The sequence below is a fragment of the Callorhinchus milii genome, unplaced genomic scaffold (genome assembly GCF_018977255.1).
Source record: "Callorhinchus milii isolate IMCB2004 unplaced genomic scaffold, IMCB_Cmil_1.0 Scaffold25, whole genome shotgun sequence".
NCBI lineage: Eukaryota > Metazoa > Chordata > Chondrichthyes > Chimaeriformes > Callorhinchidae > Callorhinchus > Callorhinchus milii.
The window spans coordinates 6,931,590-6,948,852 of record NW_024704766.1 but is presented as its reverse complement, the minus strand read 5'-3'; the positions used below and the strand labels follow the sequence as shown (position 1 = coordinate 6,948,852).

Genomic DNA, 17,263 nt, shown 5'->3' with positions numbered 1-17,263 from the left:
AGAAATCCAACCCGGTTCTAGATTGATTACAGTAAATCTCAACATAAGTCATATCAGTTGGGACTATAAGTTTAATATGACTTATGCAAAGTATAAGTTATAATAATAATAATAATCCTTGCATTTGATATAGCGCTTTTCACGTCGGGAGGACGTCCCAAAGCGCTTCACAGAACACACTGTAAAGTGAATTGACTGTATATTTGTGGGCGAACGCGGCAGCCAATTGCGCACAGCAATGTCCCACAAACAGTCGTGGATTGAAAATGACCAATTTATTATTGTTTTGGGTTTTTTGGAGGGATAATTATGCCAAAGTTATGCCAAACTTGCATAAGTTACAGGATATTCTATGGGAATTGGGCAGATGTACGACTTAGGTGTATTTTAGACGTTCCAGAATTTGGCGGTGGGGGGGGGGGGTTGCGGGGTGGGGGTGTGTGGGAGGGGAGATGTGTGTGTCAGAGACGCCTTGCTTCAGATGGTACCAAGGTCCTGTCTGCCTGTTCAAGTGGACGTTAAACATCTCAATGTGGCCAGAAATCTCCCAAATAAAACTGGCCATTCACTCCATGTCTGTTTTGTGAGGGGGGGGGGACACATTGAGGTGTGCAAATTAGCTGCCGCGTTGGCCCACAAGATACACAGTTGCTCCGCTTTTTAGTGTATCCTGTGAAGTGCTTTGAGGCGTCAAAGGCACTGCACAACAACAACAACTTGGATTTATATAGCGCCATCCACGCCGCTGCCATCCAGGATGGAGGCCACTGTATAAATCCAAGTTGTTGTTGTTGCATCAAATGCGATTGTTATTATTATCTGGTACATTCTTTCCATTATTTCAAGGACATGTGCTTCCTGCCCAGTGAAGATCTTTTTCTGCACTGATTAGAAGAACTTGAGTGGGGGGGGGGGGGGTGGGGGGGAGAAAGAGACAGGGAGTTTCATTAGTCATTGTATGGGAGGCTGAAATCCACATTGAAGAAGTGGATGGAGTCCTGTAGCTCAGTGGTTAGAGCGCTCGCCTCGCAAGCGAGAGGCCCCGGGTTCAATTCCCAGGCAAGGTTTGTTTTGTTCTCATTCACTCAATCCACGACTGTTTGTGGGGATGCTGCTGTGCGTAATTGGCTGCCGCGTTTCAACAACCACAACAACAACAAGATTCCATTTATAAAGCGCCTTTCACGTCAGGAGGACGTCCCAAGGCGCCCAAGAAATAGACTATAGTATATTGTGTGAAGCGCTTTGAGACGTCTCAACGACGTGACAAGGCACTATATCAAATGCAAGGGTTATTATTATTATTATTGTATATCAACATTATTATTATCTCCACTCACCACTCCCAACACAGAGAAGAATATGACCAAGGCGAGGCAGGCATAAGCTGAGTAGGCACTAGCGTTGATGTCTGGGTGGCGTTTCTGGTAGAGTTTCAGCATACACAAGCCAGCTATCATGTACATGAACGAAGTGTCTGGGAGCCCAAGAGAGAGAAATGTCAGTTGCGGAGAATTGGACGATAATAATAATAATAATCCTCGCACGACACTGAGCAGGAAGAGGGAGGTCAGGGGCGACCTGGAGGTGGGGAAGGAAGGGGCAAGGTAGAGGGATAGAAGGGGTAGTGTTCCAGATCTTCGGGGCATAGTGGCTGAAAGTATGGCCCCCGATGGTGGAACGGAGGACACGAGTGACAAGCAGGAGGCTGGTGCCAGTCAAGCGGGGGCAGCGGGTTGTGGATTGGGAATTAAGCAGTTCGGAGAGGTTGGGAGGTGTCAGGGAATGAAGGGATTTGAAGACAAGTTTGAGGATCTTCTTTGTGAAAGGGAGATTCTCACTGCATTAAACACACTGAACGCGGTTGACTCACCAAACTGGAAGTTGGTGTAGTTGGGGCACACGTGGTAGCAGGCACTCAGGAGACCCTCCATCATCAGTGCTGTGCCCATCGCGTAAAACAGTCCAAAGTGCTTGGGAATTCCGCACTCCTGCAGGGAGAGAGGCGATTAAATCACAGCCGCTGGTCCGAGGGCGAGGCGTGGGATGTAGCAAGACGAGGGTAGTGAGGACGGAACGCGGTTCACAGGAGCTGAGGGAGGGAGCCGTGGAGCATAAGAACAGGAGGAGGCCATTCAGCCCCTCAAGCCCATTCCGCCATTCTATTAGATCGTGGCTGATCGGTAACTCAATTCCATTTAGCAGTCGATTCTCCATATCTCTTGATACCCTGAGCTGACAAACATCTGGCCACCTCAGTCTGGACAATGTGAATGGATCCAGCCATAACCCACAGCCTTTTGAGGAAGGGGGAGCGTTCCTGATTCCCACTGGCCTTTGTGTGCAAATACTAAGGGGAGTGGGTGGCGGAGGGAAAGGCGGCCCAAACTGCAGGAGGAGAGGCTGATTTTACGGTGGTTTTTGAAGGCTGACAGGGAGGGAGGGATGAAGTTACGAAGAGTGGGGGCAGAATGGCTGACTGCTCACCACTGATGGTGGGGCCAGAGCACACTGGGAGGAGGGGGAGGAATACAGAAATTCCATCAATTGGCTGACTTTCCCAAAGAGCCCGGGATATTTCTCACAGGAGCAGATACTGTTCCGACTTCTTCCTGCGTTGAGATCAAATGTAGCCCCAACTGAGCAGGGACCAGGGATATGAACTCATGTTTGTAGAACTAGCTGCTTAACAAAGTCCCTTTACCCACTAGGCCATGGAGAGTGGTGTGGGGTGGGGGGGAAGGAACTTTCTGGACACACCACTAACAAGGTGAAATGACAAGAGTGAGAGGGAGATTTCGTACCAGGGCACAGATGTCATTGCGTAGGAGCGCTCGTTTGTGTAGAATTTCTCTCTGTAGCACGATAAGCAGGAAGAGTAGTCCCAGCATAATGTATCCAAGGTTACTCAGGATATTGTTAAAGGCACTGAAAGAGGAATAGGACACCATTGGAAAACAGGACGCTTTCAGCGATTGAAGATAAGAACCAAATTGTAGAATCATAGAATCTTACAGCACAGAAGGAGGCCATTCGGCCATTGTGTCTGTGCTGGCTCTTTGAAAGAACAACCAAACTAGTCCCACTCCCCCCCGATCTTTCCCAATAGCCTTGCAAATGTTTCCTGTTCAAGTCCCTATCCAATTCCCTTTTGAAAGCTATTATTGAATCTGCTTCCACCCACCCTTTCAGACAGTGCGTTCCACCCCAACCTTGCTGCGTAAAAAAAATTCTCCTCATCTTCCTTCTGGATCTTTTACAATCAGACTGCAGTATGTTAAGACTGTACGGTGTGGATTATACTTGAGTATACAGTGCACACAATTAAGTCATGGGGGAGATGGCCTATTCAAAAAGAAAATAATTTGTTTTTTTCTCTCTCATGGAGTTCTGGCCGACAATTCCCCCTCCTCACCACTGTGGTCAATCACTTCACAACTGACTGCCATGTACAAGATATTGACTGGTATCATCAGGGGTTGGGTTGGAGACAGTCTCCATCCAGTTCTGAGTGGCCGTGGACTTGGAACTGGTCTAATGTAATGGTTACCTGGAGGGACAGGGAAGGTAGGGTTGTCACAGGGAATGAACGGGACGTAATGTGAGCTTTCAATTCTGACTCAACCACACAGCGGAGCCCAGCAACATTCTCCCAGTGACCGACTGACTGACTGACTGACTGACCTCAGCACCCCCAGTGGGTGAGCACAAAGGAAGTTGTAGTAACAGATGTCCTGATTTCCTGTGATGTTGACGACCTGCGTGAGAAGGAGGAGGAGACGGAGGGTGAAATGAGACGTTTCTCTTGCCGTGAACCGCGCAATGCGCTCCGCTTCGTAGGACTCGTTCCGATCGCCAGCATAGCTCGCGTGCAGTCACTACACGTCAAAGTAAGTTGTGCGGTGAAGCGTGAACTCCATCAGGGTCCGCTCAATCAAGGCAAGTCTCAAAACTTAGCTTTCTACCCGCGCTTTTGGTCCTCTTTTCCCCTCACACAACCCCACCAACCCCTTCCCTCAGGCCTCAGCTCCAGCGTCAGCATTGGGAAGCGCTTTGAGCCATTCTCCCCATGTGAAATGCGCCGGGTAAAACATCCGTCAGACTCGTAGTGTATTTACTGTGTTGTCGCTTCTTACCGTTTGATATGTTATCACCAGCTGAATGACGGGCAGAGCGTAGAAGACAGCAATGGTGGCAATATTCCTGATGATCAAAAGTACATTGGTTAACAACACCACCACCAACATATAAGTGTCGTCGGCTCTTCAATTGAAAGATAACATCGGAAGCCCCGAGTTTGTTTCAGAATCTCTTGACCCTCCAAATCCCACAGCGATATCAATGGCAACCTTGGTGGTTTTAGCTGGTTAGACTCCAGCACTTGCCGCAACCACACTCTGGGGTCACCAAGCCTTGGCTCTTGCCAACCTGCGCCTAATATATCCAGAGTTAGGTAAACAGGATACGTCTCTCCAGGGAGAGAGAGAGAGAGAGAGAGAGAGAGCGCATTTTATTCCAACAATCCATCTCTGAAATTTCCACATGTAGGTGGGATGCCTGGAATTCTCAGCTTGGTTTGGATTCTCTTAAGCACCCACCCAGCCACAAGCCTGTGACACTATTCCTTATGTTTTGTCGTTGATAATTTCTGCAGAATTGTCTAAAAAAAATTCGTAAATTCTGAGGTAGAGATGGTTTTGTAGCATGAGCTCGAATTTCTCCTCAATTTTGCTCGATCTGATATTTTAAGACAAAATGGACTCAGGTGGGGTATAACCATAAGCAAGGACTAGTTGGGCCAATGGCCTGTTTTACTGTGTAAATCTATGGTCTTACTTTAAAACTAGTTAAAACCGCACAGCTTGGCATTAAGAGCACTGTCTGACCAGCTTTCCCGCTGCTTGTCCAGCTAGGACCACCCTACACATTAGGGTTAACAGGAGCTGAGTGGGAGGATTCCCTGCTCTGAAAACATCTCCAAATGTCATGACAATATAATGTGTTACAGGTTTGTTAACCGCTTCTGTATGTCTCTACTCTGTCACAGTCTCTCTCTTCAATAACTCACTTTACGGTGTATTCTGTGAAGCACTTTGAGACATCTCAATGACGTGATAAGGCGCTATATCAAATTTAAGTATTATTATTATCATCATCTCACATGCACATGTACTAACCAGAAGTAGATTTTGTATTTTTTGCTGAGAACTCGTTTATCTTTCCTGGCGAGATCCGACACGTACAGATATTTCTGTCAATAAAGAGGGAATAAACATTGAGATCAGAGTTTTAAAGTTTCACTATTGCCTCACTCTCCTGTGACACTGATCGGTTAAACGTCTCATCCGAAGGACGGCACCTCTGACAGTGCAAACCCCCCACCCCAGCGCTGGACTGGAGTGTCAGCTTAGACTACGTGATTCCAAGTCCTGACGTGGGGGGACTTGAACCCTCAACAACTTTCTGACTCAAAAGACGAGAAAGAGCGCGCTACCGACTCTGCCGAGCTGACACACGTTTTCTATACGTGTAAGGCGTTGAATAAGTGCACGTTGTTGCTGTTGTATTATTGTGTTGTTGTGATTTAAGAAAAGGAATGAAAGGGGAGGTTAGAAAAAATGACACCGAGACGTGGTGGAATGTGGAATTGGCTGTGGAAGGTGTCAGTGCTCCCAGATACTATCTGGTGTACAAGGAACTATACAAATGCAAGTTGTTGTTGTTGAGGAGAGGGGGATCAGATACAATACAAAATGACATTAACACAGCCCTTTTCAGGTCAGGAGGACGTCCCAAGGCGCTGGACAGTCAGTGTTTCGAACCCGAGCTGGGGGTCGGGATTGGGGAGGGTGGAGGTCAGGGAGGTTAGGGAGGAGGGTAGGAGGGTGGTTAGGAGGGTGGCTGAAGGCATCGAAGAGGAGGGTTTTGAGACGCGCCTTGAAGGAGTCAAAAACATTACAAAATTAATGGCTATGAGGAGAAAAACACTGACACAGATCTGGGTTCTGTGACACTCTGTGGTGCTAACGTATATAACCCGGGAAACGCACCTTAGTTCGGATCACGTTTTTATCTGAATCGATGTCTGCCAACGTATCATATTCATCCTCCTCAATGGAGCTGAGGGAGTCGATACGTGGGCGAGGCACGGTCTCCAGGGGCCGCTCTGCGGAGGGAGGGGGCGAGAGGAGAGGTTAATAACAAAGCACAGTCACTACACCAGCCAGCCAGCCAGCCAGCGAGTGGAGAAGCCCCAAGATTTCAAACAGAACCAGGAAAGAACTATTTTCCTTGACAACAGCCAAGGGGTTGGCAAGCGTGCGAGAGTCGATCAGATAATTGACCCACGTGCGGGAAGAAATTGAAGGAATCAAGAAACAACATCTATTGATTCTGAAATAATGCTGTGGCCTCTCATCTGGTAAATTATTTAAGGAATGATTTCAGAATGCAGCTAAAACCTCAGCAAAAACAGCCCTGATCTGGAGTGTTACACTGAGATCTGCTGCGTTAATTCCATTCAGGGAACTACTTATAGATTCACAGATCACATTCAATCATCCACGTCACAAAAAAAAACTTAGCAGTTTCTGGCTCAAACTTAAGACGATCGACAAATTAAATAATAATAATAATTTGGTCACTCAATCCACAACTGTTTGTGGGACACTGCTGTGTGCAATTGGCCGACTTGTTTCACCCACAAAATACACAATCAATTCACCTACGACGTGATAAGGCACACTACATCCAATGCAAAGATTATTATTATACTGCAAAGTAGTCTGTGTATTTTGTGGGCGAAACGTGACGGCCAATTGAGCACAGTTGGCTGACCAAATATTTTGTTTTGCCGATGCAAAACACACACAGTCACTGCGCTTTACAGTGTGTCCTGTGAAGTTCTTTGAGATGTCCTCGGAGGTAAAAGGAGTTGTATCAAACATGAAGATTATTAATATTATTATTATTATTGTTGTTGTGCCCTGAAACTGCCAAGTCCATATATTCTCGATGAAGGATCTCTGTGATTGAGATATAATTGGGCATGCCAAGCAAATCTCTGCTGCAAGATTTATTCTCTTGATTTTGCCGAGGGTTTTGGAAGGTAATTTTGGTTCTATGAAAAGACACTACCGATGTCAAAATATCTGACGCGGAGCTGGAAGTGGTCTCTTTTGTAATAGTCTTGCCCTAGTGAGGTAAAAGCAATTTCACAGAACTTTAACGAACGAGACAGAGGCTCATTTTCCTGAGCGAGTTTGTGGATGGCTAAGCACATAGGAACAGGAGTAGGCCATTCAGCCCCTCGAGCATGTTCCGCCATTCATGGCTGATCTGTACTTCAACTCCAAATACCCACCTTTGCCCCATATCCCTTGACATCCTGACCTAATAAAAATCTAGTCCTGTAGCTCAGTGGTTAGAGCACTCACCTCGCAAGCAAGAGACCTGTGCTCGATGCCCGGGCAGGGAGAAAGTTCGGCAAGTTTCCTTACTCCACACACCTCTGTTTACCTAACAGTCAGTAGGAACCTGGCTGTTAGTGAATTGACTGTTGGCCAGGACACCGGTTAGTCGATTATTATTAATAATAAATTGGTCACTTCAATCCATGACTGTTTGTGGGACGCTGCTGTGTGCAATTGGCTGCCGCGTTTCGCCCACAAAATACAGTCAATTCACGTTACAATATATCCTGTGATGCCCTTGGAGACGTCTCGAAGATGTGATAAGGTGCTGTATCAAATACGAGGATTATTATTTTATATTATTATCTATCCACCTCAGTCTTGAAAATGTGAATGGATCCAACAGCTACAGCCTTTTATAGTCTCTCCAGTCTCTGACTGTCACCCAGCTGAGAGTTACTGAACAACTAACGTCAACATGGATTGAACTTGGGACCTGTGTTCGGTTCATTTGATAGTTTACCGAATTAAACACAAGCTGGTCTCTTATCTTGTAAGGGCTGAGCTTGCCAACAAAGAGGCTGTAATCTAACTGGGAGTGTTTGCAACTTGAATATGCAATGAAAATCAGAAACAAAGTCTTAACTGTTTGCCTGGGTATCGAGCGGAGAGTGAAGGAGATGCCACAGTCTGCCTTACCCATGTATCCGTAGGTAGAATCTGAAGTCATACTGTCTGTGATTGCTTCCGAGCCGAGGATCGAGCCATTCTCTGCAGGAATGAATGGAAATTGGAACTCTTGGTCAACAGCAACAACAACTTGCACACAGCGCCCCCTCACGCAGAGTAGGGTCCCCGAGGGCTTGACAGCAGCAGAGCATGATTTCGAGTTGGGGGGGGTGGGGGAGTAGTCGGGATCGAAAAGGGAGGTCTTCAGGCTCGATCTGAAGATGGGGAAGAATGGGGGGCAAGGCGGAGGGATAGAGGGAGCGTTTTCCAGAGTTTCGGGGTGTAGTGACTATAAGCGTGGGCCACCAATGGTGGAACGGAGGACACCAGGGACAAGCAGGAGGCCGGAGCCAGTCGAGCGGACCTTAGAGATTGGATTGAATGGAATTAAGAAGCTAGATAGTGGGCAACTCTGCCTCTGGTAGAGGGGTCCAAAGCGAGGGGTCATGGCATCAATATCAGTGGGTTCAACAGGACAACAGTTACAAGTGGGAAATGAGATCAGGAAATGATTTCTCACAGAGTAGAGTGTTGGGAGAATGTAGACCAATGGTCCAGTCTGCTATCCTGAAGGAATTCAACTGGGATATTTAAAAGGAGGTGATGGATAAATACTTGCTGTGTAAATGCAAGATGTTGTTATTATCAGTAGCAATGCTTTGTAAAAATACAGTGTTTTTACCATGACCTCCTTTTAGGTATCTGTTAAACAGGATTTACAACACTCAAGGTAATAATAATAATAAAAATCCTTGCATTTTATATAGTGCTTTTCATGTCTTCGAGACGTCACAAAGCTCTTCACAGAACATACTATAAAGTGAATTGACTGTATATTTTGTGGGCGAAACGCAGCAGCCAATTGCGCACAGCAGCGTCCCACAAACAGCCGTGGATTGAAGTGACCAATTTATTATTGATTTTTTTTCTCAAGGGATTATTATCAGGCGTATGGAGTAAGGAAAATTGCCCAGGGTTTCGTCCTGCCGGGAATCAAACCTGAGTCCTCTCACTTGCGAGACGAGTGCTCTAACCACCGAGCTACAGGACTCCAAAAATCATAAACCTTAAGAGAAAGACTAAAGCATGTTTTGCATATTGGAATTAATCTACAATAACTGTTAAAATAATTGACTAACGGCATCAGGTTATTCTTGAAAGTCAGGTGTGGCGCCTTTACTTTTGTCACTGTACTCAACAAGTGCTCACTTATAAACAGTAAGCACAGAGATCTAACAGACACTAGTTGCTGAAAATAATACTCTTTCATGACGTCTTTTACAATGGGAGATAGTAATTTTGTGGCTATGGCTTCTTGAGGAGAGGAACAACAAAAGATTGCATTTATACAGCACCTTTCACGTCAAAATCGTGCCAAGGCGCTGGAAAGTGGGACAATGAGGGGTTTGTAGCCCAGCTGCGGGTTGGGATCTGAGAGGGGTGGAGGGCATAGGGGGTGGGGGGGAGAAGAGGGAAGATGAACTTAGTAAAGATAGCGGGTTGAGGAATGTTTTACCAATAAAACACGCAGTCAATTCACTTTAAGTATAACCTGTGAAGTGCTTGGAGATGTCAAAGACGTGATGAGGCACTGTATCTAATGCGAGGACTATTATTATATTACGTTGCCCAAAAGCATTAGATTTTGCTGTTAACATCTGGCAGCAACGCACTCCTGGATGTGAGCCTAACTCCACATGTGTAGGATCAATGATGTGTGGGTTGATGTAACTCACCCAAGGAGCCATAGCTGTGACAAGCTGCACTCCCCGTGTACAGGTCTGGGGTCTGAGGGCTGTAGCCCCCCACTGCAAGAGAATGGACGTCAGAAACATTCGCAAACAGCACGAGAAACGATGGGAATCTTATATGTATTTTGTTATAAATAAATCTTATAATTACACACATTTTTAGGAATTTTATTTTACGCCTTTGGAACTTCATCCCACAGTCACTCCGCCTCGCAGCCCCCCCCCCTCATCCTTCCTTGCCCCCTTCAAGGCCTCTCTCAAGACCCTTCCCTTCGACTGCGCGTTTGATCACCCTCCAAACCCAACCCTCTTCCTGCCCTCCACCCCTTCCTGATCCCAACTCCCAGCTTGGGTGCAAATCCTTGAGTGTTCAGCACCTTGGGACGTCCTCCCAACGTGAAAGGCACTGTGTAAATGTAATTTTTGTTGTTATACCTTCATATATTGAGTGGATTGAACAGATTTTCTTTAAGAGATTATTACCTCCGTAAAATTGCTCCACCAATCGACAAACAACCATGTTCCTACTTACTGCTGGGTAAAGAAACTTCCTAATGTCTCGTCCCACTCTAACAAGCGCTTCGGGACGCTACAGTAACTGACCGAGCAAACCATTTGGAAGAATTAAGCCTTACCTATTAATGGATCTGGTTTACAGATCAATCAGAAGAGACCGAAAGCCAGAGGAGAGCAGAATGAAGAGGAGGAAGATTGTTAACAAAAATCAGCGGCGAGGAGGAGAGACATTATAGAGGAACATATCAGAAAGGGCCCAGACGTGAGTCAAGAACAGAAGAATTACTAGATCAAAGAAGACCAAGTTGGTCTTATAATAATTATAATAATTAATATTATTATAAGTGCAAGCTGTTGTTAACGTTACAAGATCAATGTTTCTCACACACAGTTCTTAGAAGAAACTTACAGAAAATAAACAGCTTCAGAATCAGACACTTCCGAGTTCTGAAATGCTGCGTAAATCGAGCGAATCTACACCCGGGTTGGAATTTCTTCCCCACGAGCCTGAAACCAGGTGGAATTTGGCCCCAAGATGGCAAAGCATACAGTACAACTATATAGACAGCACCTCACAACGGAGACGGCCTCTTACCACATTCATCAGGAGACAAAGGCATTTTTCCCAAGAGTTTGTCTTTTTTCTTCTGTTGACTGAATGATGGAGGGGGTTAAGGGGTCGGGGGAAGAGAACTGAATCAGTAAGTTAAAGTAGCAATGAAAGCGCCATTTGTTTTTGTTGTGTTCTGTTATTATTATTAAAAAAATTAGGTTAAACGCTTGATGTTTCGCCCACAAAATATACAGTCAATTCACGTTATAGTATATTCTGTGAAGCACTTTAGAGACGGCTCAACGATGTGATAAGGCGCTGTATCAAATGCAAGGATTATTATTACTATTATTTTGCGCTTATAACGTCTCAACACGTTTCACAGGTAATCACCGTTATCGATAGTGGCCGTTTGTTAACTGTGGGTAATGCAAATAAGTCAAAGGTAACTGGCCTATGTAGTGTTTGAAAGACAGAGGGCATGACAATGTCCTTAACAAAAAAAAGCCTTAAATACATAAAACTCCAGATAACTCAACCCTGGCTTAATTTGTCACGGCCACCAAAGTTATGGCAAATATTGCGGCCGAATTTATTCATGTACATGTGTATGTACGCCTAACTCGCCACTCCCGATAGCTCATCGTTTTCTCTTGGAGTGATGAGTTAGCAGGAGTTTAATGTCCTTACCTACTGTTCTCCCAACAGGCGATCAACAATGTGAGCAGGTAGAATGCCAAAAACACGCCCAGCCCGAACAACATGCCCTTAACATACGCCTCCGCTGTGGAGGGGAAACAGAGGAGAGGAAATATCACTGACCGTCCATGTTATAACAATTACAGCTATAAGGGAGGGTGTGGATTCGGGGGCCATAAAATCCGACGCTTAGCAGGGTGTGATCGGGTCTCTGAAGTCAAGTCTTCTGTGCAAGCGCACAAGGTCCCAGGTGAGCTCAGGGCTCAATGAATAATGAGCACCAGTGCTATAGCAGGTCAGTGAGAGTTTGCACACCTGCACACCGTCTATAGCACTGGTGCTCATCATTCATTGAGCCCTGAACTCACTTAGGACCTTGTGCCTCGTACACAGGAAGCGACGTCAGTGTCAACCACAGCCTGCGAGTGTTAATATAAATCAACTGAACTCCCGGAGCACGAGGCGGAACTGAACAGCTTACATTTCACAGCAGGAACCACCACCACGTTCAGTGTTTTACTGCGGTTCCCCTGATCCACGGGTTCACCTAAAGAGAGAAAGGAGAGAGAATAACTGCAAACTGTGTGTCAGCGCTCTCTCTCTCGCCTCCGAGTCGGAAGGTTGTGGGTTCAAGCCCCCATGTCGGGACTTGGAATCTAAGATGATGCTTCAATCCAGCACTGGGGGGTGTTGCATTGTCGGAGATGCCAACCTTCAAATGAGGTGTTAAAACCGAGGTCCCGCGGTGCTATTCGAAAAGAGAAGGGTGTTTCCCTTTCCCAGTGTCCGGGCCAACATTCCCCCAAATAAAATTGGTCACTCACTCCTCGGCTGTTTGTGGGACATTTTTGTGCGCAAAACTGGCTACCGCGTTTTGCCCACAAAACACAGTCACTCCACTTTACTTTGAATCCTGTGAAGCGCTTTGAAACGTTTCGACGCCGTGATATGGCGCTTTAGCAAAGGCAAGGAATATTACAATAAACAACAACAACGACACTTTACATTTACGCAACGTCTTCCATGTCGGGAGGACATCTCAAAGCACTTGAAAGGCTTTAAAGGTGGGAAGGAGAGACCAGGGCGGATGAAGAGGCTAAGGTGGAGGTCTAGAAAGAGAAGGTGAAGGAGTTGGTAAAGTGGATTGACTATATACTTTTTCTGGCGAAACGGAGAAGCCAATTGCGCACAGCAGTGTCCCACAAACAGTCGTGGATTGAGTGCAAATATTTTTTTTCAAGGGTTTATTACCCCAGGAAAGCGATCAGCCAACCAACTAAGAATCGGGTTCCTTTGTTTACAAAGGTGTTAAGAGTGGAGTAAGGAAATGTCCCAAAGGTTTCGTCCCGCCCGCTTCCTGAACACTTCGCTTCAGGAATTGTTGTTTGGGTGTGTGGACATAGAGCTATTCCGTGATCTATTAAACTGGCAGAACAGGTTTAATGGGCTGAATAAGGTCTCCTCCTGTTCCTATGTTTGTTTGATCCTAACCCAGACTGATGGGCCTCTGGCCTTGGCTTTGGCTGAGATGAATGCTGTACCTTGTTTTAAAGGGTAGTAGGGCAATGAGCCACCACACGCCTCATCCTCTGTCTTCACCACCACCACCACGTAGAAGCTGCTGCTAGGGAAGTCCTTTTTCTGCCAAGACACGGAACAGCCGTTAGTAAACAACAGCAAGAAAATCACATTTATATAATGTCTTTCACGTTGGAAGGACGTGCCAAGGTGCTGGACAGTTAAGGGTTGCACCTGAGCTGCGGGTTGGAAGCAAGAGGGATAATAATAACAATAATAACCCTCGCATTTGACACAGTGCCTTATCACGCTGTTGAGATGCCTCAAAGCGCTTCACAGAATATACTGTAAAGCGGCTTTGACTGCGTATTTTGTGGGCGGAATGCGACTGCCAGTTTGCGCACAGCAGCGTCCCCACAAACAGTCACGGAGTGAGCGACTGATTTTATTTGGGGGATTGTTGGCCAGGACACCGGAGAATGAGAGAGAGAGAGAGAGAAACTCTCTTCCCTTTTTCGAATAGCGACATGGGATCTTTTAGCAGGCAGACAGGACCTCGGTTTAACGTCTCATCCAAAGGATAGCGTCTGTGACAATGTGACGCCGCCCAGGGCTGCATTGGAGCGTCAGCTTAGACTGTGTGAGTTCAAGTCCTCAATATGGGGGTCGTGAACCTACAAACTTCAGATTTAGAGGTGAGAGAGAGAGCGAGCGCTACCCACTGAGCCAGGCTGACACAGCGATGGACACGAATGTCTCTCTGTCTCTACACAAGTGACCTACAGGAAGGAAATGGCTGCCATCACTCGGTTACCATGTTACCTGGACGGTGATGGCCGCTTTCTTGGTCATGGTTTGATAGGTGCCGATAAACGCCACGTTGTTATCCAAATCATTCACAGGACACTGGAAGGAGACGGACATTTTGGCTTCAGAGCTCGTCCTCATCGTCCGCGTTTCACCCCAAATAAAACAACGCAAACGTCACCCCCCACTCCCCCCTCACTCAACCGTCACTGTGAATTGGTATTTAAAGTAATCATTCAGTCACCCATCACTATAATAATCCCTATGTCTGGTACAGCGCCTTTCACATCTTCATATCATTTATTAATAATAATAATAATTTTGTGTTTGATACAGCGCCTTATCATATCGTTGAGGTGTTTCAAAATGCTTCACAAAACATACTGTAAAGTGGATTATTGTGTATTTTGTGGCCAAAACTCGGCAGTGAATTACGCACCAAAGCCCACAAATACATGCAGTGAGCGACCAATTTTATTTGGGGGAATGTTGGCCAGGACACTGGGAGAGAGAGAGAAACTCCCTTCTCTTTTCGAATAGCGCCGAGGGATCTTTAATATCCGCCTGAACAGGTAGATAGGACCTGTTTAAGGTCTCATCCAAAGGACGAGAGATAAAGTAATAATAAGAATAATCCTTGCACCTTATCACATCTCAAAGCGCTTCACAGAATATACTGTAAAGTGGATCGACTGTATATTTTGTGTGCGAAATACAGCAGTGACTGTGTGTTTTGTGGGTGAACAATTGGTTCAATCAGAACAGGGACACAGCGGGAGACAAGACTTTGGCTTTGCACTTACCAGGATATCCTGGATGGAGACAACGGAACAGGGAAAAGCTAAATCTGAAGTAACCTTCACAATCACTGAGTCCAATCCCTCAGGGAACTTGTATATCACATACTGCAAATAAACAGCAAGTAAAGCAGATAACACGTTGGTTTATTGTATTCAGGGAACTCCATGGAACTATGTCAACTCTATAAATGTAGCTAATCAGTCATGTTACGGTGAGTGCTTTGCTGAATCCCTCTGAACTTAATAACAACAACAATAATCTTTGCATTTGATACAACGCCTCATCTCATCTTCGAGACGTCTCAAAGTGCTTCACAGGATATGCCATAAAGTGTAGTGAGTGTGTATTTTGTGGGCGAAATGCGGCAGCCAATTGCACACAGCGACGTCCCACAAACAGCCGTGGATTGAGCGACCAAATTTTTATGATTTCTTTTCTTGAAGGGATTATTACCCGTGACGTGAAACATTCCAGGTAAAACAACCGGAACCCAGAAGACGAAGGCCTAGTCACTTCTAAAGCCGCTGTTTAAACAAACAGCCTCTCAACACGTAAGGGGATATTTTGCCGCTAACAAAATAACCCGAAAAAGGGGGGATTTCTCGTAGAAGTAGAGTCACGAGTCCGCTTATAATGTGCGTCTCCTTGGTTCGTGGATGTAAATTCGGCGCAGACCTGCCGACAGGCACAGGAAGTTGTGCTACAGAATCTGGAAGTGATGGCATTGTGACTGCAGCCATTTTCTCCGCTGACGGTTCTGACTCGGGTGTCTATTTTTCTCTTGGGGTGTGGGGGGAGGGGGAGGGGTGGGGGGCGGATTTTAGCTTTTTAATCGGCAACGTTTATCTGGCAAAGCGTTGTTATTTGATCCCCCCCTCCCCCTCCCCTCACCTGAGGCTGTGACGGAGTTGCGTTGAATCGGAATGGTTCACCAGTTCTGCCAAATAACGGAAATAAAAGCTGATTTAAGACTCTGTTTGCATTGTGCAGGTCTGACATGTCACACAGCTATTCGTCACTGGGAGCGTTACAGAGCAAAGACTCAGACATACTTAATCTCTGTGCTGAGATGGATAAACCAACCAGGTGGCCAGTCAATATAATAATAATAATAATCCTCGCATTTGACATAGCGCCTTATCACGTCGTGATAAAACATGTCTAAGGTTTCGCTCTTCCCGCCCGGGAATCGAACGTGGGTCCTCTTGCTCGCGAGCGCTCCAACCACTAGGCTACAGGATTCCACGAGTCTTGGTAAAGCACGAAACGAGACAGGAAAGGAATCTTATTTGGGGGGTGGGGTGGGAGGGTAATGCACAAAGTGTCCGCACCCACCTCAGCACAAAGTGCACCACTCGTTTCACGAACAGCTGGAACGAGGTGTTGGTACCCGAGAGCGTCGACACGTCCACGTAGAAAAACTGCGTCTGGGACTCGCTCTTCACCTCCGGTTGGCACAGCGTACGGCTCACTTCCTGGTAAGTGTACTTCCTCTGGTAGCTGCGGGGTGGGTGAGGGAGTAGGGGGAAGGGGGCACGAGCGAAAACGTCAGCAAGAATCAGAGGAATAAACGAATTTTTACACGGACGTTGAATTAAAATAATAATAATAATCTTTGCATTTGATACAGCGCCTTACCCCGTCTGCGAGATATCTCAAAGCGCTTCACAGAATACACTGTAACATGTAGTGACCGAACTTTGTGGGTGAAACGCAGCAGCCGATTGTGCACAGCACTGCCTCACAAACAATCGTGGATTGAGTGACCAATTTTTTTATTTTTTTTTCAAAGGAATGATTACTCCCGGAAAAGCGATCCGCCAATTAACTAACAAGCGGGTTCCTTCTTACTGCGAGGTCAACAGGCGTGTGGAGTAAGGAAACTTGCCTGCCTGGGAATCGAACCCAGGTCCTTCTGCTTGCGAGGCAAATGCTCTAATTACTGAGCTACAGGACACTCTCTCGTATGCATCAAGTTTCTTCTTAAATACAATGATTTCTACTTCAACCACAGCTTCCAGCAACGAGGCCATGTTCTCACCACCGTGACACAGAGAAGAAGTTCCTCCTAGACATCCATTACGGCTAATCTTGTCCTCACATCCCATCCATTCGGACCATTGGTGATTATGTGGACAGGACTGTCCAGGGAGCCAGTGGAGATAGACTGAGGCAATCAGTTCAGAAAGGAATCACACAGCTATTCGGCCAAGATAGTGTACTCTACCAAGCTCGCTGTGAATGAGGAGAGCAACTAGGTCAACCCCTAGTGTTAGAGGAACAAGCTAAGAGCAGTGATCAGACAGGCTGCAGCTCTTCAGCCTTGAGAGTAAGACAACTCGAATCGCTTGGCGCATCGCTTTTCCGGGGGTAATAATCCCTTCGAAAAAATAATAATTTGATCACTTAATCCATAACTGTGTGTGGGACGCTGCTGTGTGGCTGCCGCGTTTCGCCCACAAAACACAGTCAATTCA

The 17,263-nt window shown here is 46.2% G+C and overlaps 1 protein-coding gene across 3 annotated transcripts in view; it reads right to left on the bottom strand.

The window, feature by feature from the left end:
• sidt2 (SID1 transmembrane family, member 2) overlaps positions 1 to 17,263 on the bottom strand; it is a 28,091-nt gene that overhangs the window by 4,073 nt on the left and 6,755 nt on the right. The window contains exons 4-21 of one of the 3 annotated variants that reach the window (XM_007907310.2): positions 16,122 to 16,286; positions 15,678 to 15,723; positions 14,789 to 14,890; positions 14,001 to 14,084; positions 13,202 to 13,301; positions 12,142 to 12,207; positions 11,652 to 11,745; positions 11,004 to 11,062; positions 10,528 to 10,539; positions 9,878 to 9,949; positions 8,112 to 8,183; positions 6,051 to 6,166; positions 5,178 to 5,251; positions 4,137 to 4,203; positions 3,685 to 3,758; positions 2,805 to 2,928; positions 1,874 to 1,991; positions 1,341 to 1,477 (exon numbers count right to left, since the gene is read on the bottom strand). In XM_007907310.2, the coding sequence (XP_007905501.1) occupies positions 1,341 to 1,477; positions 1,874 to 1,991; positions 2,805 to 2,928; positions 3,685 to 3,758; positions 4,137 to 4,203; positions 5,178 to 5,251; positions 6,051 to 6,166; positions 8,112 to 8,183; positions 9,878 to 9,949; positions 10,528 to 10,539; positions 11,004 to 11,062; positions 11,652 to 11,745; positions 12,142 to 12,207; positions 13,202 to 13,301; positions 14,001 to 14,084; positions 14,789 to 14,890; positions 15,678 to 15,723; positions 16,122 to 16,286 (1,582 nt within the window). Of the gene's footprint in view, positions 1 to 1,340; positions 1,478 to 1,873; positions 1,992 to 2,804; positions 2,929 to 3,684; positions 3,759 to 4,136; positions 4,204 to 5,177; positions 5,252 to 6,050; positions 6,167 to 7,137; positions 7,304 to 8,111; positions 8,184 to 9,877; positions 9,950 to 10,527; positions 10,540 to 11,003; positions 11,063 to 11,651; positions 11,746 to 12,141; positions 12,208 to 13,201; positions 13,302 to 14,000; positions 14,085 to 14,788; positions 14,891 to 15,677; positions 15,724 to 16,121; positions 16,287 to 17,263 lie in introns of those variants that run through there. The other 2 variants (XM_007907311.2, XM_042343952.1) reach the window with 2 other exon arrangements.